At 48.4% G+C, this 24,125-nt stretch overlaps 2 protein-coding genes across 11 annotated transcripts in view; one reads left to right on the top strand and one right to left on the bottom strand.

Moving 5' to 3' along the window:
* Positions 1-8,933: 8,933 nt before the first annotated feature.
* On the bottom strand, positions 8,934-22,191 carry NUDT13 (nudix hydrolase 13). 3 transcript variants are annotated; one of them, XM_085583907.1, is made up of 9 exons: positions 21,625-22,191; positions 14,760-14,870; positions 13,767-13,906; positions 13,149-13,256; positions 12,668-12,774; positions 11,685-11,810; positions 11,369-11,480; positions 10,029-10,183; positions 8,934-9,487 (listed from the first exon to the last, which is right to left on the bottom strand). In XM_085583907.1, exons 2-9 carry the CDS (start codon positions 14,840-14,842, stop codon positions 9,293-9,295), a joined length of 1,026 nt encoding a protein of 341 aa, XP_085440033.1. In that variant the 5' UTR covers positions 14,843-14,870; positions 21,625-22,191; the 3' UTR covers positions 8,934-9,292. The 3 variants fall into 3 exon arrangements, with proteins under 3 accessions (XP_085440033.1, XP_085440032.1, XP_085440031.1); XM_085583906.1 differs by lacking the exon at positions 21,625-22,191 and adding an exon at positions 17,942-18,060; XM_085583905.1 differs by lacking the exon at positions 21,625-22,191 and adding an exon at positions 18,008-18,060.
* Positions 22,192-22,272: 81 nt separating this feature from the next.
* P4HA1 (prolyl 4-hydroxylase subunit alpha 1) overlaps positions 22,273-24,125 on the top strand; it is a 29,029-nt gene continuing 27,176 nt past the window's right edge. For all 8 annotated transcript variants that reach the window (XM_021543876.3, XM_085583897.1, XM_021543875.3 and 5 more), the window contains exon 1: positions 22,273-22,416. The gene's annotated coding sequence lies outside the window, so the exon portion shown is untranslated. The remainder of the gene's footprint in view (positions 22,417-24,125) is intronic.

The following is a 24,125-nucleotide window of genomic DNA, read 5'->3' as shown; positions in this document are numbered from 1 at the left end:
CCCCGCCATTTATAGCCTCAGCGCTGTGGGCGGGGCTTTGGGCATTTTGACCAATCAGCGCGGGGAGCGCGGCCGGGGCCGGGGGCAGCGGAGCGATCGCCATCCGCGGTTTGATTTTTATCGCTTGTGTCACGTTGTGGTTATTGGAATGGAATTGTACTAATAAGAAGCGCAGCCGCGTGGGAGGAAGTTTCTTCTGGGTCTCAAAACTGTGAATTACTGCGGAGATTCCTGGGCTGGGCTGCGGCACAGGTAGTGCCGGGCGTCCGGCGGCGTCGGAGGTTCCCTGTCAATTTAGATCCCTTAATTATGCTTAAGGAGGGTCTCCCCTCAATGTAATCCCGAATAAAAAGTGAATCAAGGGGGATTTTCCCTCAATTTCGCCTCTGAAAATGAGGGGAAACAGGGAAATGCAGTTTCCTCTTCACATTCCCTCATAAAGACGATTCTGCGGCCTTTGGACATCATTCCGTCTGAGAAGGTCCCTTCAAATGGAGGTTCCCCCTCGATGGAACTCTTACAATGGCACATAAAGAGGTTCCTCTCAAAGGAAGCCCTTTGAGACCAGGGACAGCCGTATTTGCCGTCAAATGGAACCTAAAGCTGATGAAAATGGAGCTCTTTCCCTCATTTCAAACAGTACTATAAACGTTTTCTCCTTTCATTTAAACATAAAAAACATGGGAAATGGTGATTGCCTGCCTAGTGAGGCACCCAAAATAACGAAACAGGTGTGTTTTCCTTCAGCTGAGTCCCTTGAAATAACAGGTGCATGCAGATTCTATCCACTTCAAACAGAATTACAGAAAAGCTTTCCCCTCTCCATTTAAATCCCTTTTCTCCTCCTAAACCCCTTTTTTGGGGGGGTCCATGGGGAGGGATTGGGGGCTCTTCCTCCTCCTCACTGGTCACACCTGGGGCTGCTGCACCTTGCAGAGTGCTGAGGAGTTCCCTCCCAGCTCCCTGCCAGTGTCCCTCTTCCTGGCAAGCAGCGGGAGGGATGCTGAGAGCACTGGGCAGGAACTGGGAGCACTGTTCCTTCCCAGAGCTCCTGATATCCCTCCCAGTGCTGCTCCTTGTCCACTGCCGGTGCTCCCACTCTCCCTCCCAGCTCCCTCCTGGCATTCCCTGTGCTCCCAGTTCCCTCCCAGTGTTCCAGGATCTCTTCCAGTGCTCCCAGCGGCAAAGCACTGGGGGCACTGCGTGGTCAGCTCCTGAAGAGGCGAGACTTGAGTTGTTGGGAGGGAAATCCCGATTTGGGAAAAGCATTTCCTGGCCCGGGGCCCGAGTCCCGGTCCCAAGGGGCGGAGGGGGCTGGGCTGAGAGCGGCCGCGCCCCGGGCACGACGAGTTCGCCGCTGCCGGGTTTCTCCTCACGTCCCTCCCTTTTCCCGCAGCCTGAGCCTGTCCTTCGGCCGCGTTGGCAGAGCAGCCTCCCTCCGTCGTGCCGCAGAGCTGCCCTCGCTCCTTGCGAGGCGGGCTGGAAGATCGCCGGGCGGGCGGGGATGGCAGCGGCGGCTGCAGCCGGGAGAGCGGCGGGGCTGCCGCGGCTCCGCGCGGGGCTTCGGGCCCGGGCAGGGCTGAAGGGGACGGAGGCTGCGGAGACGCGCTTCGGGACGCCAGGCTTCTGCAGGTGGGGCTGAGGAAGCAGGAAGCTTTGCTGGTTGCTTAAATAAGGGAATTACCTTCTTTGTACAGAGGCAATACATTAGTGGTTCTGTGCTTCCTCTTTGTGCTACAACCATTGTAGGTTTTGAGTTTAACTAAGCTTCAGAGAAGGTGAACTGGGAAGCATTATTTATAGTTGGAAATTGGTTTTGGACTTAAGACTGTACATTTTTTACGTTTTGCTTCGAAATATAAGAATTACATTTGATTAGAGCTTTAAGGCTTTTATAAACGTCATTGTGTTGCTGGGATATTTTGTGCTTGATTGTGTTTTTTAAAGCTTGCCTGATGTTGTGTAATAGGAGATAATATTGGTTTGTGTTTGAGTCGAGCTAGTGACGTAGGTAGAAGACTTGATTGGGTTTTTTTGTAGAACTAATTCTTTGGGGTCCTGTTTCTTTGTAGTAGCACTGAACAAAAAGTATTTTGAGTATTTTAACTGCTTGAAAGATACTTGAGTTATTGGGGTTTTTATAACAGAAACACTGTTTTATTGGTTATTTTAGTTTCTATAAAGACAGGGTTAACTGAGCTATGTTTTAGAATATTTGATTTTATTATCAGTCTCAATACAGTGAAACATAAGAAATATAAAACTCACCATTATTCTATTGAAAGCTAAGTAATTTCCTAATTACAGTACCATATAAATGTTTTTCAAGATATTAGCTTTTACCACACAATACGAATGTTACTTTAACACCAAGCACCTATACTTTTACCTCATATAATCCTATTACAATGCATATTTCAGAGTTCTAATGCTCTAAAATATATACCCTTTCATAAAGCCATATTTTCAAACTTATTTCTAATTCAATTTCTTTCTCAACAATATCATCTCAATTCCATAGCCTTCCTAAGTCAACAAACCTTATCTCAATATTTGCCTGTGTTAACTTTCTATCAAATTGTTAAAGTTCCTTACAAACCCATTCCTCCGGCACAGAGCAGCGAAAGCTCGGAGCAGCGGCAGCCGGGTCTGAGCAGGGCAGGGAGAGGCGAGCTCAGGAGCGGCACCGAGCAGGGGGGACAGGGCCCGCGGGCACCGGGGGAATGAGGGCCCCGCTCGGGGGCTGCTCGCACAAGCACAGCCTCCCCCCACAGCACAGCAAGCGCCTCTGCGCTGGGCTGTGGCCGTGGCAGCGAATTCCCTTCCCCGAGGCAGCGGCTCCGACCCGTCCCGTCCTCTTCCAAAGCCGAGAGAGAGACACAGAGCCAGCAGCGCACAGACCCTGCTTCCCTGTCAGGTGCCTGCTGCCAAAAGCGGGATTCCTCCTCAGCATGTATCACCTGTTCCTCTTCCAAGAACAGTCCAAAAGTGCCACCTTCAGGCAGGTTCGTGATGATTTCCAGGAGCACAGGGCCATGTGGATTTCGCAGTTGAGCTTGTTGTGTAAGGAGGGCAATGCACTCACTGCAGGCAGCACCGCTGGCAGGATGCACCGCAGAGACTTTTCCCCTGAACACCCAGCCCAGCGCTGGCACTGGGGATGGACAGGCACTGAGGTGACCCTGAGAGTCCGTGCAAGGCACAGGGTGCAGCTGAGGAAGGACAGCCCTGGGCTGGGCTCAGAGCTGAAGCTGGCACTGCCCAGCGTGGAGCAGGTCCCTTCTCGCCAGAACCCCCCTGGCCCTCAGCGCGGCCCCAGCCCGCAGCGAGCCCCGAGCTGGGGCTTGATATGTATGTTGGTTGTAATTTGCACCAATGTAATATTGTTGTATTTGATCAAGGGAAATATTATTTGACATGTATAATATTTTGTTATTGCAAAACACACGCGCCAACGACCTAAGCTGCACCCCCATTACACCAGAACTGGTTTTCTTGGACAAAGCCTCATTGACAATTTAATACATGTGGCTCGCCCGTAGATGGAGTGTTCCAAAGGACCCCTAGGCGCTGATCATCCTGGTAGCGACCTGAGATTGGGATTGCTGGAGTCCTCCAAGCTGATACATCTGAATGCCATGGTTCCAGTAACTTCATCAGGGAAATCATCCACACCTGGACTTGGACTGTTCAACCTCAACTCGGAGAAAATAACTTTATACGTGGGACTCTGAATAGAAAGGAAAGGCAGATGGCTGAAATCCTTGCCTCGGGCTGAAAATTTCCTATAAAAACTGCAGGGTCCAAAAGGGCAGTGTGTGGGCTTAGAGGAAAATCTCTGCTGAGGCTGACTTCTCTGTTGCACACCCAGTGCTGGCCTTGAGCTCGTCTCTGTTTTTTCCTTGTGTCTGGTTAGATATGTTATGTGTAGTAAATATAATTTGCGCCATGCCTTGTATGAAATATGTAATATTAGATGTTAGATTATGCCAGTTTGTATTAGTTCCTCCCCCTTTGCAGACGAGACAGCGTACATATTGGAAACTGATTTACAAGTAAAAGGATGTGGCTTGGCCAAGAGATGGGCCGTATCTGGGCTCCAGGTGTTGATCATTGGTGCTGATCATCGCATGAATGGCCCGAGATGGATATCATGGAAATCCTCAGACAGATACATGTGAATGTAGTCTTCCCGTAAACTCTCATCAGGGATTCACCTACCCGGACATTGAATTATTTCTGCTCATCACCAAAAAAAGAAAATCTTGTTAACCTATGGACTCTGAATAGAAGAAAACACTAATTGCTGAAATCTTAGCCTCAGGCGGAATTTTTCCTATAAAAACCGCTTGTGCCAGGATGGAGATGTGTGGGCATAGAGAAAAACCTCTGCTGAGGCTGACCTCTTTGTTGCACACCCAGGGCCGACCCCGGGCTTGGCTCTGTTCTTTCCTTGTGGCTGGCTAGATAGAATTTGACCGCTAATAAAATTATTTTTATTTCTAATCTGGCTGAATAAATTCTCATTTATAACAGATAGAATTAATTGCAAATTAAATACTTTATTTTTTCATTTTAATTTGGCTGGACAAATTTTCATTTATAACAGGCTCAACCCGACTGCGGGTTGCTCCTGGGCTGGAGCCGCCTCCGAGCTCTGCCGCTGCCATTCTGCTCTGGTACGAGCACACCGGCCTCACCACTCAGACTGATCGAAGGCACTACTCGCATTGCCCTTTTGAGCTGATGTGCGTGGGAGGGCTTTGGCCATTTTGCCCAATCCATGCCCGGGGAAGCAGTAATGGAGCGGGCAGGATGTGCCTGAGGGAGCCTTGTGTGGGCTCAGGCTCAGGAGATCGCTGGCAGCGAGCCCCAGGCGGTGGGGAGGAACCTGGCCGGATCCACGGCACTCAGGGCGGGCTGCCAGGGCTCCGCAGTCACAGCTGCTGAGGGAGCCTGCCAGGGAAGGGACTTGTATGTAAATGGAGATGGGCTGGTGGGAGATGTGCTGCTTGGAGGCCTCCTGCAGCATGGTAATCATGTAATTGCAGTGTTCTCGATATTTGGTGATATTTGTGATGAACATCAATAGAATTTTTACATTAGATTGGATTGTCTAATTGGTCTCGGGTGGCAAGGTTTCTTTCAAGGGAAAAGTGTCAGCGTTCGTGCTCAGGGGCCTGTGGTCCCGAGTGTGTTTTGAATCCACAAAATCCGAACAGCGCAGGATGTGTCCCAGACCCAACCTGCCACCACCTCAAACTTGTGCTGCCCTGAGAGTCCCAAGCGCACCCTGCAAACTGACATCAGGAACCTGGCGTGGCCAATTTGTTTTCAGAGGGAAAAGGGCCAGTGTTTTTGTTCATGGGCCTCTGGCCCTGAGTGGGTGGCCACCTCCTGAGAATTCCGGATGGCACAGAACGTGTCCCAGACCGAACCTGCCATCACAAGGAACTTGTGCTGCCCTGACAGTCCCAAGAGCATCCTGCAAACTGACATGAGGAACCTGGGCTGGCGAGTTTTCTTTCAAGGGAAAAGGGCTGCTGCTTGTGTTCAGGATCCTGTGGCCCTGAGTGGGCAGCCAACTCCAAAAAATCTGAATGGCGCAGGATGTGTCCCAGACCTAACCTGTCCCCACCTCAAACTTGTGCTGCCCTGACAGTCCCAAGCACACCCTGCAAACTGACATCAGGAACCTGGGCTGGCGAGTCTCCTTTCAGAGGGAAAAGGGCTGGTGTTTGTGTTCAGGATCCTGTGGCCCTAAGTGGGCAGCCAACTCCGTAAATTCTGAACAGTGATGGGTGTTTCCAAGAACCAACCTGCCACCACCTCAAGCCAGTGTTGCCCTGACAGTCCCTGCAAACTGTCCCCAAGCACACCCTACAAACTGACATCAGGAACCTGGAGTGCCAAGTTTTCTTTCACAGGCAAATATGCCAGCGTTTGTGTTCAAGGGCCTGTGGCACTGAGTGTGAGGCCGTCTCCTGAAATTCCGAACGGCGCAGGATATGCCCCAAACCCAACCTGTCCCCACCTCAAACTTGTGCTGCCCTGACAGTCCCAAGCACACCCTGCAAACTGACATCAGGAACCAAGGGTGATGAGTTTTTCTTTCACAGGGCAAAGGGCTGGTGTTTGTGTTCAGGGGACTGTGGCCCTGAAGGGGTGGTTGGCTCCTAGAATTCTGGAAGGTGAAGGATGTGTCCCAGACCCAACCTGCCACCACCTGGAACTTCTGCTGCCCTGACAGTCCCAAGGGCACCCTGCTAACTGACCTGAGGAACATGGGCTGCTCAGCTTTGTTTCACAGGGAAAATGGCTGGCCTTCTAGGTCAAAGGCTGTTGCCCTGAGTGGGGACCAATTTTGAAAAATCCGAACGGTGAAGGATGTGTCCCAGACCCTACCTGCCACCACCTTAGACATGGGCTGCCCTGACAATTCCAAGTACATCCTGCAAACTGATATCAGGAACCTGGGGTGGCGAGGTTTGTTTCACAGGGAAAAAGGCCAGGGTTCTCGGTACAGGGCCTGTGGTCCTGAGTGGGCTGTTTGCTGCCCATGGTGTATCCATTGAGGAGATCCTTTTAATAAATCCCTACTTTATTCTTTAACTCTGTACAGCCTCTGTTCTAGGTCAGCCTTCTCAAGGCATCATGAGCACTCAGAGATCAAACAACTTGTGTCATGAGGTTTGCTTACTTCAGTTGTATGCTGGCACCTGTTATAGATCAACGTGAGTTTTATGCCCTGCTACTTTTGGGAGGTAGGTGGAATGCTGCTCTCAAGTTGCTAACCAAAAAGTTACATCTGATTAATCATCTGATTAATCAGATGAGTGCTAGTATTCTATATCCTGCTGATTAGTAATACCTATGAGCAATTGGGGCAATTGGGCCGTAATGCCCCAGCTGGCAGCTTGTCAATGCTGGGTCTTTCTGTAAATCCCTAAAAGCAGAGGGGTCTCAGTGATTTATACAAGCCAAGTGTTCCCAAAGAGGATTCAGTTAAGGGATGCATTCTTGAGAGAAATATGTTGTTGCTCTGTGTTCTTCTGCCTGTCTGGTACCTTTTCCATGGGAAAGCTCTGCTGTGTTTTGGTGAGGAAGCCGCTGTCAGGAATTGCCTGTTCCTTTTTCTAGGTCACTTGCCTTTATGGAGCATGTCCTGTCTTGATTTGCAGTGAGTGTTCTTCAGGCTTCAAACAGATTTCTCAGGAAAATGCAAGTGAGGACAATGTCCCTCACCTTGTTTTTCTGACCTGCTCAGGGCTGGGTACTGCCCATCGTCACTCCTGGTAGTTTAACATCAGTAATGGAGGCCACCAATGTTGTTTCATAACTAAGTCAAAAGGGTCTGTGTTATAAATGAAAATTTGTCCAGCCAAATTAATATGATAAAATAAAATATTTATTTTGCAATCAAATTCTATCTAGCCAGCCACAAGGACAGAACAGAGCTGAGCCCAGGGTCAGCCCTAGGTGTGCAACAAAGAGGTCAGCCTCAGCAGAGGTTTTCCTCTATGCCCACACACCTCTATCCTAGCACAAGTGGTTTTTATAGGGAAAATTCTGCCTGAGGCCAAGATTTCAGCAATCAGTCTTTTCTTCTATTCAGAGTTGATATGTTAATAAGATTCTCTTTTTTTTGTGATGAGGGAGAACAATTCAGTGTCTGGAGTTTGTTGAACCCCTTGATGAAATTTATGGGAATTCGGGAACGCTGCATTCACATGGATCTGACCGAGGATTTCCATGAGATCCATCTCGGGTCCTTCAGGCAAGGATCAGCACCTGGGGTTCCCTATCTCCCCAGCCATGGCCCATCTCCTGGGGGAGCAGTACCTTCTTACTTGTAAATCAGTTTCCAATATACACCCAGTCTCACCTGTGAGGGTGGGGGGAATCCTAATACAAATGTCTATACTCTAACAAATATTCAATATCACATATATCATATTAGAAACGGCACAAATTATATCTACTACACATAACAGTCTGGATTGAGGATTTTATAAAACAGTTTGAAATGTAATGCTTCTCCAAAGATGTGATGTGATTTTTATCTTGTAGTTGTTCTAGCTCTATTAAAAAATTCCCTATTTGAGTAGATTGAAAATACTTTTTCTCTTACTGGTAACTAAAACACCAGGAAGGGTGTTTGTACATGCCACCATGACCTGAAGGAATTCCCTCTCAACCTCCTAAAATAAAAGTAACCCAAGCAAACACAGTGTGTCTCAAAGGTGTGAAAGACTTACTTTTTTACTTGCTTCTCAGGTGTCAGGACTGCAGATTTTTACCACTGCTCTCCTGCATTTGTGGCAGCCAGGGACACATCCCTGTCCCCCTTCAAGCACCTGGCTTTGCAGTCTTGGCATCTAAGCTCTGACCAAGCAGGCAGAAAGGACTGTCAGCCTGAGTCAGCAGCAGATCAAACATCCTTTCAGCTGTCTCTTTCACTAAGCTTTCCTTGCCCAGATGGTTCCCTTGTTGTTCTTCCTCCAGAGAGGTGGAACCATTTCATCAGTAAAATCAGACCAGCTCTCCAAGCAAGGCACAGACTTTGGCCTTAGGGGAAGAGGCACTGATCCTTTCAAGATTTTTCTCTGTTCTAAGTGCAGTTCCTGTCGTAGCAGTTTCTGTCACCTTTGCATTAGCTGTGGTCTTCTAAAATGCTTATGTGCTGGTCTTGCTCTTCCCTTCTCCACCACCAGATAGCTCTGTTCTCTCTTTCTTGGGACTGTCTTACCAGTGGAGAAAATGAAGAGGCCCACTTAACATTTACAAAAAAAAACCCCAAAATTTAGGTATTTTATATGAAAACGGAAGATTGAATGGGAAGAGAGAGAAGAAGAGGAGAGCAAAGAGGCAATGGCTTTTCTTCTGGTTTTTGACAGCTCTCCCAAATCCATATAAACACAGACACTGGAAAGTGCCACTCTCCCTTTATTTTTGTTCTGGGAAAAAGAGTGCATTGGATGTCCACCAAAGACAGAAGAAATGGAAATGGGACATTGGTGCCATGGGGTCAATGACAGCTGGTCACAACAATTTGATGCTTTGGAACAAAGAATTTTATTGTACATTTACTTCAAACCATGGGATCTCAGAGGTGATCCACTGTGCATGGGCCTGTCAGACCAGTTCAGAGACCTTTGTAGGTCAGTGTGTTGAGTGCCATCAACGTGGTGCTGCCCTCACTGTGACTGAGCCCTTGCCTCCAGGGGCTTGGGAAGCTTTTCTATGGAGCTTTGACAGTTCTAGTGGAATCACAGAGTTGACGAAGCCCTGCCTAAGCTGTCTGGGCAGTCTGCTGCTGCAGCCACTCACAGATCAGCTGGTGAGCAATGGCCTGTTTTGGAGGGAACCAGGGTAAAAAACTACCGTCGTCTTGCTTTGAAGAGCTGGGTGCCCTCTTGAGACCCTCCACAATCTCCACCAGGCCAAACCAACGGGCTTCCTCCAGTTCCAGGGTGTCCACACTGATCTGGAAAGAATTCAGAGGGCACCACTTCCTTTAATCAGCTTTGAATGTGGGCAGTGGTACCTTGCCTCCACAGAGATGCCATGCTGAAATGCCCAGAGTGCTACATCCATGCCTGAATTAGGCACTGATGCCAGCCCAGGGAAGGATATTACATTGTTGTGCTGGCTTCCTTAGGGAAGCCACAAACCAACCCTGCTCCATCGTGGCAAAGCAAAGTGGCTGAGCACAGTAATTAACATGGTGGAATCTGAGTGTTCTATGGCAAATGTGTGAGGGAACCTTCTCTGCAAAGTTCAGAGGGAAAAATCCAGGGGTGTTGGACTCTGAGCTTGTATATACAGCGACCTGAGGGAAATCTGGCACCTTTCAACAGAAGATGACGGGATTGTGTCAAAGTTTCTTCTGTACTTGCAGAAAAAGCCAAAGGAAAATTGCATTTACGGAGGGTTTGATGCTCTCCTAACTAAATTCTGTGGACCGAAGGAGATTTTGCTGCCTGAGGCAGGCAGTGGAATAGCTCAGGGGAGCCCGAGGCGCTCACCTCAGCCCGCTGGGCTCCCACCAGGGCATGGCAGGCTATCATTAAGGAGCTCCTGGGGAAGGGCCAGTGCTGGGAAGCCGAGTAGCGGAGCGACTCCACCTCCAGCCCCACCTCTTCGGCCACTTCTCGCCGCACTGCCTCCTCCACGTTCTCCCCTAGAACCAGCCAGAGTTAGGCAAGGACGGCCCAGCCTCAGGGCAGCGAACCGCGGCGAGGAAAACGCAGGACATGCTCATTCCCACCCGCAGGAGCTCCAGCTGTGCTGACTTGGAAACACTTGCTGGTGGCAATACTCTGTTAAATCCATCAACTTCTGATAAACACAGGCACCAGAGACATTTTTGGCGCCATCTATATACAGATAGTGGACAGAACAATTCAATTTTAAGGCATTTTCCCTCCTGTAATGAAAAGTCTGTAGTTCTTCTTCTGAGCCAGATGGTATGAGACACAAAATGGATTTTTAAAGGATCAGGGGTTATAACCTAGCAGGTTTAAAGTTTATGTCTGCTATCAGGGACTACAACAACTGATAGACACCTATAATTCCCAATCCCTTCAGGTACATAACTGTATTTTTAATTCTGTCTGCATGCAAACACTGATCTATTTAGACATAATGGTTTTTTTCCCCACCTGTCACAGAATTACAGACTGGTTTGGGTCTGAAGGGACTTTAAGGATCATTTAGTTCCAACCCCTTGCCATCAGCATGGACACCTTCTGCTACACCAGGCTGCTCAATGGCTTACCCAGCTTGGCCCTGAACACATCTGGGGATGGGGACACAGATCACCTGTGTGTCCATCCTTCTTTGTGAACAGGGATTTGGCTGATGTCTGTTGCAGTAAGGTAGAAAAATCATAAAGAAAGGCTTCGTAGAATCAAGGCTCCTATCCTGGGGTTGCTGGCTGGCCTTGTCAAAGCCAGCACTTTGCAAGTTCCCATATGAAAGCAATCCTGGTGTGAACAGTTTGTTAGCATAACAATCTATTCCTGGGTAAAAAAACAACTTGCACTTGTATAAACTGTTTTTGCACTGTTAGAAAAATGAAAACTACCTCTCACAAACAGCTTTCCTGCACGTACACACTGGGGGTTTGAGTGACCAATCAATACAGAATAACAACTTGTTAATAGCCAATAAAGTAAATGGCAAGAAAGCTGCTGATCAATTGGAGTCACACAGGAGGTCTGTAAAACTGTATAAAAAGGATTTATGTAATAAAGAATGGGCTTTTCCCTCCGTGAAGAAAATGGAGTCCCGTGTGATTTATTCCAACAGATGTCCCCACACCCTGCATGCCCAGGGCCACTGTGCTGGATCAGAAGCCACTTACCCATGTCACAGAAGCCTGACAGAGCTGTGAACATCCCCGGGGGAAACGAGGGCTGGCGGGCCAGGAGGCACCGGCTCCCGTCGGACACCAGCGTGATGACCACTGGAGATATCTGCCACGTGCACCACAAAGCAAAACAAGGCCTTCAGACAAAACAAGTAAGTGCATATTTTTGCTTTTCCCAGCTGGTTGAGGGTTGCTGCCTGACCACTAAAAGCATCCAGCTAGGCACAAATCCCTTTTCCTGCTTCCCCCCTGGGGTGAGCCAGCAGTGCTCCTGTCCCTGTGTCCCTCCCCTGTGCTGCCAGGTGCTCACCTGTGGGTAGTAGGTGACTCCACTGGCATGGCAGACACGTTTGCTGCCAGCTGGGTTCTTCTCAGTGGGCTGCCCAGTTTTGCTGCAGTACTGGTGGGAATCGTGCCACCGCAGGAGGGACTGGGCCTGCCAACACAGAAGCACAAACTAAATATAAATATAAATATAAATATAAATATAAATATAAACATAAATATAAACACATAGGAGCAAGAAATAATTCAGAGCAGTCTCCCTGAATAATGCTTTGCGTGCAGTCGTGGGGATAAATTCTGATTATCTTTAGAAGCCTCAGAAAGGTGAATAAAGTATGGGCAGTGCTTTGAAAAGTGGCAGATTCTGCAATCCATGCTTGCTGCTTCTAAATTTGAGTATGTTTGGAGGAGGTGGGCAAGAGCTATTGTTTATTGGGACATAATGGGAGTTTTATTGGGATCTGGACTATTCTAAAGAGTCTCCAGCCCTGAATATTTTCTTGAAAAATAGCTCAGGCATCACAAACATTATAGAGCAGGAAAGGAAACATGAGCTATTTCTCCTTATGGGTCAGGATAGCTGATTTTCACACACAGGCCTTTTCTTAGGCCCTCCAAACACAGGGCGTCTGCAGAGCACCACCTTGTAAGGGAGAGGTTTTAAAAGAGCAGCTCTGAGAGAAGATGTGTAAGTTTGTTTGATTCCCAGTTTGCCTGATAGTTGTTGAGCTGAGGACAAACTGGGATTGCTGTGATTTAGCACATTTCAGCTAAATGGCATAAATTACTGCAGTCATTTTAAAGTCACTTTTCTGTTTCTCTTTCCCTTGCATCTTCCTTTTGGGACTACAAATTTGGGAAAACGAATGTAATTTATAGTGTGTCTGTATCTAAGTTCCTGAAAGTGTACAGTAGGTACTTCTACAATATTAGATCGTAAAACAATGTGGGATATGAAGAGAAGGGTTGATGTTAGAGATCACAGCTGTAAAAAGCCCTGTGCAATACCGAAGCCAGCAAAGGAGAATCCTTCTCATCCACTACAAAGAGAGCCTTTCGTAGGTCAGTAAATGATCCCTGCAGTTCTGACTCAAGGACTGATTTATCCAAGGCTCCTGTTCAAGGGGAAAAAAAATTAAAAAACAACGAAAATTTGATCTCATAAATTGCAGCTATTATTGCTATTATTCCAATTTTATGCCCCTTACTGTTCCAATATACAGTTCCTGGGAGTTCCCATGGAAGTGAACCACATCAGGGGTAGCATTCCCAAATGTTAGTGGCCTTCCCCAGCCCACCTTTCCTAACACACACAGGCACAGGAGCAGCAGTGCAGTCCATGGCCGTGACCTGCCACGCTCACACCAGCCCCTACAGAGACCCAGCCCAGCCCTCCTTGGCAGGACAGGATCTCCCAAGGATTAGGGATCTCCCCCATCCCAGTGCATCAAACTGGTGCTGGCACAGGTGGAAGAGGAGTCATCCCAACCTAAATCCAGCGCGAAGCGTGGTCTGTGCTCGTCCGAACAACCGATCAGCACCGACTTCTCCAGCCACCCCGTGGTCTCCTGCAGCTTCTCCAGAGTCTGTCTCATCTCTGAACAGCAGGGAAAGGGGAGGAGAAAGCTCTGATGAAAGCAACTCCATCTCTGGATTTGCTCTCTGGATCCATCTCTGGTGCTCTCTGGATCTTCAAGGCACAGGGAATCTTGACTCATGTGTGAAAGGGGACCAGACAAGTGATCCCACACAGGTAGAAACCTAAAAACCTGGCTTTCCTCCTAAGCTGTAGGGAGTTTAGACCATGTCAGGCTAACGGTCCCAATGTTGTAAAACTTAGGGACCAGCTGTCCATTGGTTTTGTCCTGTACCAGCCAATACCTTTCTCTCAAATAAAATTTTTCCTACATTACACCAAAAAGACGTTTGTCAGTAAGTCCTTGTTTGTTTTCTTTTCAGCCCTCTGTTTTCAAAAGGTACAGATCCAAAGGTTTAAGCCTGATCACTTCAGAACAGATCAGGTTGATACCATGTGTGTGTCTCTGTTTCATTTCAGCTGTGTGATCCACCAGGTGTTTCTTTCTGGATGCACTGATTCCTTTCTTACCTGCTGCACTGAGCTGTGGTACCAAATATTTCTTTCCAACTTTCTGCAGGAAGGGGGAGAGATTGTGAAAGAGGTAGAAAGTTCCTGAGGTCTGAGCTTGTCTACAAAGGCTGTCATCTTCCTTTAACTGATTTAAGTATCTGCAGTGAGAAAATGATTGGGGAGATGAATTGAAGATTGTGTTGAGATTATTGCTTATTTCAAGTCCTTTCTTTTGCACAGAGCAGGGGGGGCTGAATGAGCAGATTTAAGGTATTCCACGTGCTTGGAGAGTTTTGACAGCTGAGTCACTCTTTGGTGGACTGCAGCCTCTAGTAAAGTTTGTGTGGCAGAAAATACTGCAGTTCTTACCTATCACACGAGTACCCTCAAGTCTGGAGATGCAAGAAGATCAGTAACCCAGTCTCTCAATCCAAAAGGTCTGCTGTAAAGGCTGCAGGAAATCTTAATCTTCCCTTTAAACCCCCAATCCCTCCCAGCTCGGAATATTCTGTGAATTTGGATGACTCCAAATGCTGTCTGGCTGAACTGCTGAGCACTTCTGATGTTGAATCTGGTTCCCAGCAGGGCACATGTGTTTTGTTGTACCTGTGACACTGATGTGAGGGGTAAAAACCAAGTCTTAGGGCACAGCCGGCTGGAGCTGAGTTAGGAAAAAAAATCGCTGGAAAAAGAGTGTCAGCATATTCTCCTTCCAGGCTGTTTGAAGCAGTATTTAAAAGGAGGTGAGCAGCACCACTTCAAGTCTTCCTGGTATTGTAGGAGCCCTCTAGCCAGGAGAGGCAATAATTAACAGAGCTTCAGTCTGAGAGAAGCAGTTCTTACCACTGGTGAAGGGAGAAGCCTTGGTTGTTACCACTCACAGAGCTCACAAAGCATTTATTTCTGTGTGATGGCTAAACTGTTAAAGGATTTACCCTGGGGTCAGGGTTAGGTAGGGCTGCTTGTGCCAAGCTCTGTCTCCCAGGACTCAGGAATCTGATGAGAACTCACCTCATTTTTCTCACATAAGTGGAGTGCAACCTGCAGGCGAGGGAGGAAACTCTCCTGTGCAGTGCTTGACACACTGCAGCCATAACCAACACCTTCAGCTGGTGTCTCTGCCTAAAAAAAAGAGCATAAAATGTAATGCAGCAGCCCTGTAAGGCTAAATTTGATTTAAAAGGTCAATAACGAGATAAATCTCCCTCTCACAGTGTCTGCAGAATCTGCTTTCTAAAATGATCATTTCAGTCACACTTCAAATTCCATTTCAGGCCAGTTTTAAGACTACTTAAAGATACCTCAGTTTGTCTCCATCTCTGAGTCTTACAGAACTTGCTTATAAGACTAGATTAGAGCTTCTTGTCCCAAATCTCTGTGTCCCTGGGGAAAAGGGCAGAGAAGGTGGCTGCTCTTTTGCTGGTTTCCTACACAGTTGTAATGACCTCGATCCAGCCACACATCCTATTGCAGCACATCTGTGGGAAAGGCACTGATGCCAGGAGAGAGGAAAAGACAAAATATCAGCTGTGGAAGAGAATTCCTTGAGTTAGACAGGGGACAGCAGTTGCAGCTGAGAGGGATCATCTCCAGCTACGAAGGCTTTTTGTGCCAAAGAATCCCACCACCTGGGTTTTCAGCCCAGGCTGAAAGCCTGACCTCGGCTCCAGGATGCCAGGAAATAGCCAGAGACCCGGGACAAAAGTGAACGGTGGTGCACAATCCTCGGTGGTCACTTGAGAACATTGTGTGTATGTGTGTGTATATGTGTGTGTGTGTGTGTATGTGTGTGTGTGTGTATATGCGTGTGTGTATGTGTGTGTGTGTGTGTGTGTGTCTGTGTGTGCGTGTGTGTATGTGTATGTGTGTGTGTGTGTCTGTGTCTGTGTGTGCGTGTATGTGTGTGTGCGCGCGCGTGTGTGTTTGTGTATGTGTCTGTGTGTGTGTGCATGTTTGTATGTGTATGTGTGTGTGTGCGTGTGCGTGTATGTGTGTGTATGTGTGCGTGTGTATGTGTGTCTGTGTGTGCGTGTTTGTGTGTGTGTCTGTGTGTATGTGTATGTGTGTCTGTGTGTGCGTGTTTGTGTCTGTATGTATGTATGTGTGTGTGTGTATGTGTGCGTGTGTATGTGTGCATGTGTCTGTGTGCATGTGTCTGTGTGTGTGTGTCTATCTATGTGTATGTGTGTGTGTGTCTGTGTGTATGTCTGTGTGTATGTGTGTGTGTATCTGTGTATGTGTCTGTGTGTATGTGTGTGTCTGTGTGTATGTATGTGTGTGTGTGTATGGTGCGTGTGTATGTGTGCATGTGTATGTGTATATATGTGTGTCTGTGTATGTGTGTGTATGTATGTGTGTGTGTGTGTCTGTGTGTGTGTGTGTGTCTGTGTGTGTATGTATGTGTGTATGTGTGTGTATGTGTGTGTCTGTGTATCTATGTGTATGTGTGTGTGTGTCTGTGTGTATGTCTGTGTGTATGTGTGTGTGTATCTATGTGTATGTCTGTGTGTATGTGTGTGTCTGTGAGTATGTATGTGTGTGTGTGTGTCTGTGTGTATTATGTGTGTTTGTGTGTGTGTCTGTGTGTATGTATGTGTGTCTGTGTGTGTGTATGTATGTGTGTGTGTGTCTGTGTGTGTATGTATGTGTGTCTGTGTGTATGTGTATGTGTGTGTGTCTGTGTATGTGTGTGTCTGTGTGTGCGTGTCTGTGTGTGTGTCTGTGTGTGTATGTGTATGTGTGTGTGTCTGTGTGTGTGTATGTATGTGTGTCTGTGTGTATGTGTATGTATCTGTGTGTGTCTGTGTGTGTATGTATGTGTATCTGTGTGTCTGTGTGTATGTATGTGTATCTATGTGTGTGTGTGTCTGTGTGTGTATGTATGTGTATCTGTGTGTCTGTGTGTATGTATGTGTATCTGTGTGTGTGTCTGTGTGTGTATGTATGTGTATCTGTGTGTGTGTGTGTATGTATGTGTATCTGTGTGTGTGTCTGTGTGTGTATGTATGTGTGTATGTGTGTGTATGTGTGTGTCTGTGTATCTATGTGTATGTGTGTGTGTGTCTGTGTGTATGTCTGTGTGTATGTGTGTGTGTATCTATGTGTATGTCTGTGTGTATGTGTGTGTCTGTGAGTATGTATGTGTGTGTGTGTGTCTGTGTGTATTATGTGTGTTTGTGTGTGTGTCTGTGTGTATGTATGTGTGTCTGTGTGTGTGTATGTATGTGTGTGTGTGTCTGTGTGTGTATGTATGTGTGTCTGTGTGTATGTGTATGTGTGTGTGTCTGTGTATGTGTGTGTCTGTGTGTGCGTCTGTGTGTGTGTGTCTGTGTGTGTGTCTGTGTGTGTATGTGTATGTGTGTGTGTCTGTGTGTGTGTATGTATGTGTGTCTGTGTGTATGTGTATGTATCTGTGTGTGTCTGTGTGTGTATGTATGTGTATCTGTGTGTGTCTGTGTGTGTATGTATGTGTATCTGTGTGTGTGTGTGTATGTATGTGTATCTGTGTGTGTGTCTGTGTGTGTATGTATGTGTATCTGTGTGTCTGTGTGTATGTATGTGTATCTGTGTGTGTGTCTGTGTGTGTATGTATGTGTATCTGTGTGTCTGTGTGTATGTATGTGTATCTGTGTGTGTGTGTGTATGTATGTGTATCTGTGTGTCTGTGTGTATGTATGTGTATCTGTGTGTGTGTCTGTGTGTGTATGAATGTGTATCTGTGTGTCTGTGTGTGTATGTATGTGTGTCTGTGTGTGTGTCTGTGTGTGTATGAATGTGTATCTGTGTGTCTGTGTGTGTATGTATGTGTATCTGTGTGTCTGTGTGTATGTATGTGTATCTGTGTGTCAGTGTGTATGTATGTGTGTCTGTGTGTGTATGTATGTGTATCTGTGTGTCTGTGTGTATGTATGTGTGTCTGTGTGTGTATGTCTGTGTGTCTGTGTGTCTGTGTGTGTATCTGTGTGTCAGTGTGTGTGTGTGTCTCTCCAGGCCCGCGTCTCGCACAGCCGCCGTGCGGACCGCAGGGCGCTGAGCGCGGATCGCCGCCTCCGCTCGGGACGAGCCGCAGCGATCTCACCGCCGCGGACAAAGAACTCATGCCCGCCCTGAGCGCACGGCCTTAACCCTCCCTCCCCAGCAACCACGGCGCCCGGCTTTGGCTGGGACCAGCACTCCCGGCAGCAAGCCTCCACCTCCAGAGCCGTCCCGAGCCGCGGCGGGCCCCCCGGCCGAGCGGAGCCCGCCCGGGCCGCACTCACCGCGCCCGCCCCGCCGCGCAGCGCGCCGTGCGCCGCTCCGGCCGCGCCTCCCCGCCGGCAGCGCCGGGACCTGTAGTCCTGCCCACGCTGCACTTCGCGACCTTCTCTCTTCTCCTTTTCCCGCAAAGCTTCCCCGGCTTTCGGAACCCCAGCGCAGGAGCGTTCTTTAAAGTAAACGACAGCTCCATGCCAAAAATCAAACGGGGACACCCCTTGTGATAATTTATTTGCGAAGGAATTTGAGATGGGACTTTTGGAGTAATTTTTAATCATGTGGTTTTAAATTTTTTATATAGGCAAGGGAGAGTGAGTTTGGTTTACGTTGTTATGGTTTAGAAGCTTACAAGATTTTTTGTTATAACTCTTTTTAAGGAGTTATTGATTAATAAAATATCGTTAGTAAGGCTATTTATGATTTTGACTTAGTCTTTAAATATTTTATGGATTTAACTTACCATGTAAGTTTTTTACTTCATTATGTTATGACATATAAACTTATAGTATTGTATTTTAAGTTTTTGTTTATTTTGGTAATAATTTTTTAATATCTTAAACTTTAAAACTCCAAACTTTTAAAAAATTTAGCTTAACGTGCTTTTGTTTTAAACTATAAATCTACATTTTTGCTTTTAGCACTTAAGTTTGGAAGTTTTTTTTTAATGTCTCAGATCAAATTCTGTGTTTAATTTTAAGCTTTGGTTTACAGGCTCAAAGTTTTGAGAGTTCCTTGCATTTCAGATTCCAACAGTTGGATATATCCAAGGTCTGGAGCTGTTCAGTGCTCCAGCACCCAAATACCCACAGCTGGATTTGTCGGTGAACAGCTCTGATCAGAGAGCACCCTGTGCCAGGGCATGTCAGAATAATGACAAATGACTTTCATTCCTTTGCAAGCCAACAGATTCCTCTCGAGTATTGAAAACATTTTTCTGGGTTGGAGCCTACCTGACTATATTTAGCACAAAGAGAATTTTATAAACATACAAAAAGTAAATGTTTTCAGGGCAGCCTGATGCTTTTTGGTCATGAATTGAGCTGTTCTAATGAAGAATTCACGTCATGTAATCTGAGAGCACAGCTTGTAAAAATAATAAATAGAATATCCAGGGAAATAGTACTCTCGTTACCAGAGTTACTAACAAGTTTAGGTTTAATTACACTTGACTGCTATTTTTGTGCTTCCTGAATCAGAGCAAGCCCAGTCTTATTAATCCAGCCAGCTAAACTGGATTAATGGACAAAACACATCTTCCCTTAATAAGATAAAAGATTGAAATACAATCTCTAAGGGAAGTATCCACCCTGCTGTTAAAACAAACTAACAGCTTTATTGACCCAAACTGCCCCCAGATATGGATCTTGCAAGAAGAGCTGGCTTTAGAGGGGAGCAGCTGGGGGAGTTGCTTGGGACATCAAATCTTGGGCCAGCCTCTCCAGCTGGCTCAACCCAAAGCAGCCAGGGGTTTGGTGAGTGCACCCTGTCACAGGAAGGACTAAAAGCCAGGGCATCATGGCAGGGCAGTGCTCTGGCCTCTCCTTGTTAGGCGCAGCTCAAACCCCCATGGGTTGGATTAACCCAGTCATGCCCTGTGTGCCTCGGGAAGATAAGAAATGAGATTAGAGTATGCACTTCTGCTGCTGGTCTGACCTGGGGCAAGCCAAGCAATCTGTGAGAGATCCCTTGTGCCTCCTCCCCCGCGGTTCACACATTAATTGCCCTGTTAGATATTTCTGCAGGTGTAAGTAAGGGGGATGATTTCAAAACAGAGGCTTGCTTGTCTTTTATTCACTTCATAATTTAATTCAAGGAGCACAAATACCAGCTGTTGGTTTGGCACTTGAGTTGTTTCTTTGTAAGCATCTTTGGGGCTCCAGGCTGAGCGAGTTGCATGTGTAAACTGTTTATATCAGTTCCTTGCAGACATTGTACCCCATGCTGGGAGGAATCCTGGGAGTGAAGTGAGGGTCTGGACACACAAATGCATCTCTGACAGCTTTCTGTAGCTTACAAATTGAGCTTTGCAGGGCCCTAGAAGGAAGAGAATCCCAGAAACTCTCCTGATGCAGTAAGAGCAAAACAAAGGAGAGGGAAAGAGGAACAGGCAGTAGGAACATCATCTCTTACATGGACAAGATCAAGGTAAATCTTTGATTCTGTGTTGCTGAAATTATTTTTCTTAAATCTGGGTTTATAAAATACTCATATTGGGGTTAAGAGCTGGTAAAAGATTTTTCCAAGCCATAAAAGCTGCTGGAAAATGTTATTCCAGGCTAATAATGGTTATATTACTAATCTTGCTTTTTCTTTCTGTTTTGTGTCTCTGCAGTTGCTCCCAATAAGCAGCAATGAGCATTAGAATTGCTAACAGCTGGCCCTTGTAAAACAACTGTATGCCTTAAATACATGAAACCAGCAAATTCACATCAAAAACTTGTGGTCAAGCCGCAAGGAACTTTTTGGAAAGGAAAAGAAAGTCCTTTTTTTTAGGATGAGCTTAGGGAAAGACAAACCACTTCTTTAAAGAGAAAGCTAATGAATAGCTTTCCCCCCTGTCATTAAATTTTAGATGCAAACCACCCAAAACCTGGCTTTTCTCTGAAGTTAGAATTGTGTCCATCATGTATATGATGGACCCTTTAAACAGCTGGGCCTTTTGAGCTAATGTGGATTGATATAAATATGACTCAGCAACCTCATTAGTCAAATTAATGAGGTGGAGCCTTCAGCTCCATGCTGATTGACTTGCTGGTGTCCCCCACTGCCTGCCTTACTTCCTAAAAATAGCTGGAGAGCAAAAGAGGATAAGAAAGCAGCAGACCTCACTTGAAGAAATCTGCCTGTGCCTCTACAGCATGTGAGGTTTTGCCAAATCTCTAGAAGCTGCTGTTAAATCTCTGGCTGGATGTTAGGGACTCTATGGATAATGGGGCTTTAACTGGATGCCTCAGCTTGGATAACGTTCCAGTGTTTCCTGCTAGTTGTAGGAGTTGTATTTCTGTTGGAAGGCGACCAAAATGAGAGGAAGGGAAGGCTTATTTTTTGACGGATAGTTCCACTAAAAAACTGGCACTCTTCCTGCTCTGTGCAGCAGCGCTGCTGTCAGCCGTGTGGACACATCTGTGTCTACAGCTGGACAAGAAATTACTACATTCACCTCCTGCCCTTGTTTGTATCTCCTGTGAGACATGATTCATCTCAGCACCCCCTCAAAATGGGACGAAACACCCGAGGTTTTGTCCTTTGGGGTGGGAGCTGAGGTGGAAGTCTGGGTACAGGGAGAAATCTCAGCTGTGGATCACGCTGCAGCCTCCAGGTCTCTCTTCTGGCCGAGGCGGTTTTAAGGCAGTCACCCTGCTAAGGAATGTGTGTTAGAGGGGGGTTTGGGCCCTGTTATACCTTTGCCAGGTCTCTGTTGCTGTTGTGAAATATTTCCAGCTGGGAATGACCACAAATGCCTGCCTTGAGGAGGTGACCCTTTACTTGAAACCCTCATCTAAAGGAAAAAATGCGTAGGAATGTCCCCACTGAATGGCTGGGATGAACAAACAACCAGTTCATTTATGAAACCCTGGAAAGCAACGAGCAGGCAGCATCGATCTCTCCCAGCAAGACTCACTCAAGCAGCTTCTGGAAGTGTTTGAGAGGGTGCAGAGCGCTCCTTCCCAGGTGGGCTCGATGATCCCGGACTCTTTTCAGGCCTAATTGATTCCGTGATGCTGAGCCCAGCTGCCCCGGCAGCACGGTGCGGGGCCGGGCAGGGCTGCGGGGCGGTGCCCCGGCGTTCTGGGCTTTTTGTGGCAACTTTTACTCCAGAAACACCGCTTCGGCTCGAGGCTTCCACAGTCCCTGCTGTCCCGGGGGCTGTTCCCAGCTCGCAGCCCGGTCCCCAGGCCGGTGGCGGTCCCGGTGCGCGGTGTCCCCGGGCCGGTGGCGGTCCCGTTCGCGGTGTCCCCGGGCCGGTGGCGGTCCCGGTGCGCGGTGTCCCCGGGCCGGTGGCGGTCCCGGTGCGGCCCCGGTGCGCGGTGTCCCCGGGCCGGTGGCGGTCCCGTTCGCGGTGTCCCCGGGCCGGTGGCGGTCCCGGTGCGCGGTGTCCCCGGGCCGGTGGCGGCCCCGTGCGCGGTGTCCCCGGGCCGGCGGCGGTCCCGGTGCGGTCCCGTTCGCGGTGTCCCCGGGCCGGGCGGACCCACGTGGACACCAGGCAGTGGCGGCGGCGCATGCGCTGCGCAGCGGCCGCAGCTGTGACCGGGCTCACGTAGCGCGCGGCCGCACCGCCGGGGGCGTGGCCTGAGGGGGCGTGGCCACACGCGGCTATAAAAGGCGTGGCGGGGCCGGCCGCGCTCAGTTGGTGAAGCCCCCGGGAGGAGCGCGGGTCTCCGGTGCCGCTCCCGCCTAGCGCCCCCGTGCTCAGGTGAGGCCCCGCCGCCCGTCCCGCCGGCTGTGAGGGCGGCCGGGCGGGTGGGCCGGGGGGAAGGGAGCCGCGGGGCTGGGCGGCTGCCGTGCGGGCGGCGGTGGGTGGGGGCGATACGTGGCAGCGCTCCGCCGCCCCCGCCTTCCCCGCGGCGAGGAGCTGGTGTCCCGGCGCTGCCGGCCGGGGTTCCCGGCCCTTACGTAACGGGAGCCGGCAGCCTCCGGAGGGGGGCGGGAGGGCGCCGGCTTCCCGGCGGCTGGCAGACAAAACACAGCCGCCGCCTCCCTCTCCTCCGTGCCTGCCTCCTCCCGTTCCCCGCAGCTGGGAGTTGTCCCCTGGGCCGGGTCGGGTCCGCTGCCCTCCGCGGGGGCAGGTGGGCTCCCGCCCTGCCCGTGCGGAGCCGGGAGCGCATGGCTGGCAGCGATGGAAAGTTACTCGGCGTGAGCTGTGTGCGGAGATTGCGCCGCGGGCAACGCGGCTTGCCTCGGGTTCCCTCGCCGCTGCTTTGGGCTGGGCTCAGCCAGCTGCTGTGCGTGGAATTTCGTATCTGCCTTTGTAGTAAGCGATACCGTTCAGTTTTGGTAGGGTCTAGTCTGGCTAGCAGGAGAAACTCTGGAGCCTTCAGCATGCTGACGAATGTGATAAAAATATAACTAATATAATACATAAAATAGAAATATTATATATAATAAAAATATCACGTGTACTTAGACTAAATCTCCCAGCTTGCCTGGCTGCTCCCATAGGGAAGATCCTTTGGGATTGCCCAGCGTGTAGTTTCACTTCTTTTTTCCTGCTGGCTTCAGTAAGAGGCGAATGCAGAGTGCTGAAGTGTTTGCCTGCTTGTAAGTAAAGGTTCAGCACTCGAGGCTTTAGTGAATGAAAGGCATTTATTTACTTGGTTACAACGAGTAAATCGATGCGGCTCCCCGCAGCGCCCGGGGCTGTTGGCTCAGGATGCAGACGGTGCTCTGCCAGGGGCGGAGAGTAAAGGTAATGAGTTCCCGGCTTGTCTGGGGAGCAGAGGCCTGCCTTTGGGGACAGGGATGTTCCCTGTCCCACTACCCTACACCTCGGAACTTTTAATGGATACGCTGTGATGCCTTGGACCAAACTGATTTGACCCGGAGCACTCCGCACTGCTTCTGAAGTATGTGCTGACACAACCAGTACTGATTAACTTTCCTTCTCTTTGTTTTCCTCCCCGAGCCAGCTCACTGACCTGTGCAGATTTAAATGCTGTTCCATAATGAATGGCTTTAAAACCTGGCGTTTAAAGCTGTGACTTTTAGGGCTTGCACGTAGATTGCAAAGTGCCCGGTGCAGTTTATCAAATTGAAATGACAGGTGGCGAGTTACACTTTGGAAGGAGTGTGGATAAGCAGAGGTTTATATCAGGAAAGCCATGCCTTCATGCTGTGGTTGATACAGATAAGGAAATCTTTTTTTTCTTTAGAATAATATACTCCGTGGAAGAAACCAACTATCATTGGCATTGTCCTGCTTTCTTTATAGTTCACAATATCACTGGGTTGGAAGAGACCTTAAAGATCACCAAGTCCAACCCAGCCCCAACACCTCAACTAAGCCCTGGTACCCAGTGCCTCATCCAGTCTGTTTTTAAACACATTCAGGGATGGTGACTCCACCACCTCCCCAGGCCATTCCAGTATTTTATCACCCTCTCCTTAAAACATCTTTTCCTAATA

This window comes from Lonchura striata, chromosome 6, assembly GCF_050655825.1.
Source record: "Lonchura striata isolate lonStrDom1 chromosome 6, ASM5065582v1, whole genome shotgun sequence".
Taxonomy (NCBI): domain Eukaryota; kingdom Metazoa; phylum Chordata; class Aves; order Passeriformes; family Estrildidae; genus Lonchura; species Lonchura striata.
The sequence above is the reverse complement of the archived record's forward strand: the minus strand, read 5'-3'. Positions and strand labels throughout refer to the sequence as shown.

Bases quoted from the DNA above. Each gene is read 5' to 3' on its own strand.
- NUDT13 (XM_085583907.1), bottom strand. From the start codon at position 14,842: ATGGCTGCAGTGTGTCAAGCACTGCACAGGAGAGTTTCCTCCCTCGCC. The intron at 13,257-13,766 runs GTAAGAAAGGAA...CCTGCTGTTCAG, and splicing joins ACCACAGCTCAGTGCAGCAG to AGATGAGACAGACTCTGGAG. The intron at 9,488-10,028 runs GTGAGCGCCTCG...AATTCTTTCCAG, and splicing joins TGGGAGCCCAGCGGGCTGAG to ATCAGTGTGGACACCCTGGA.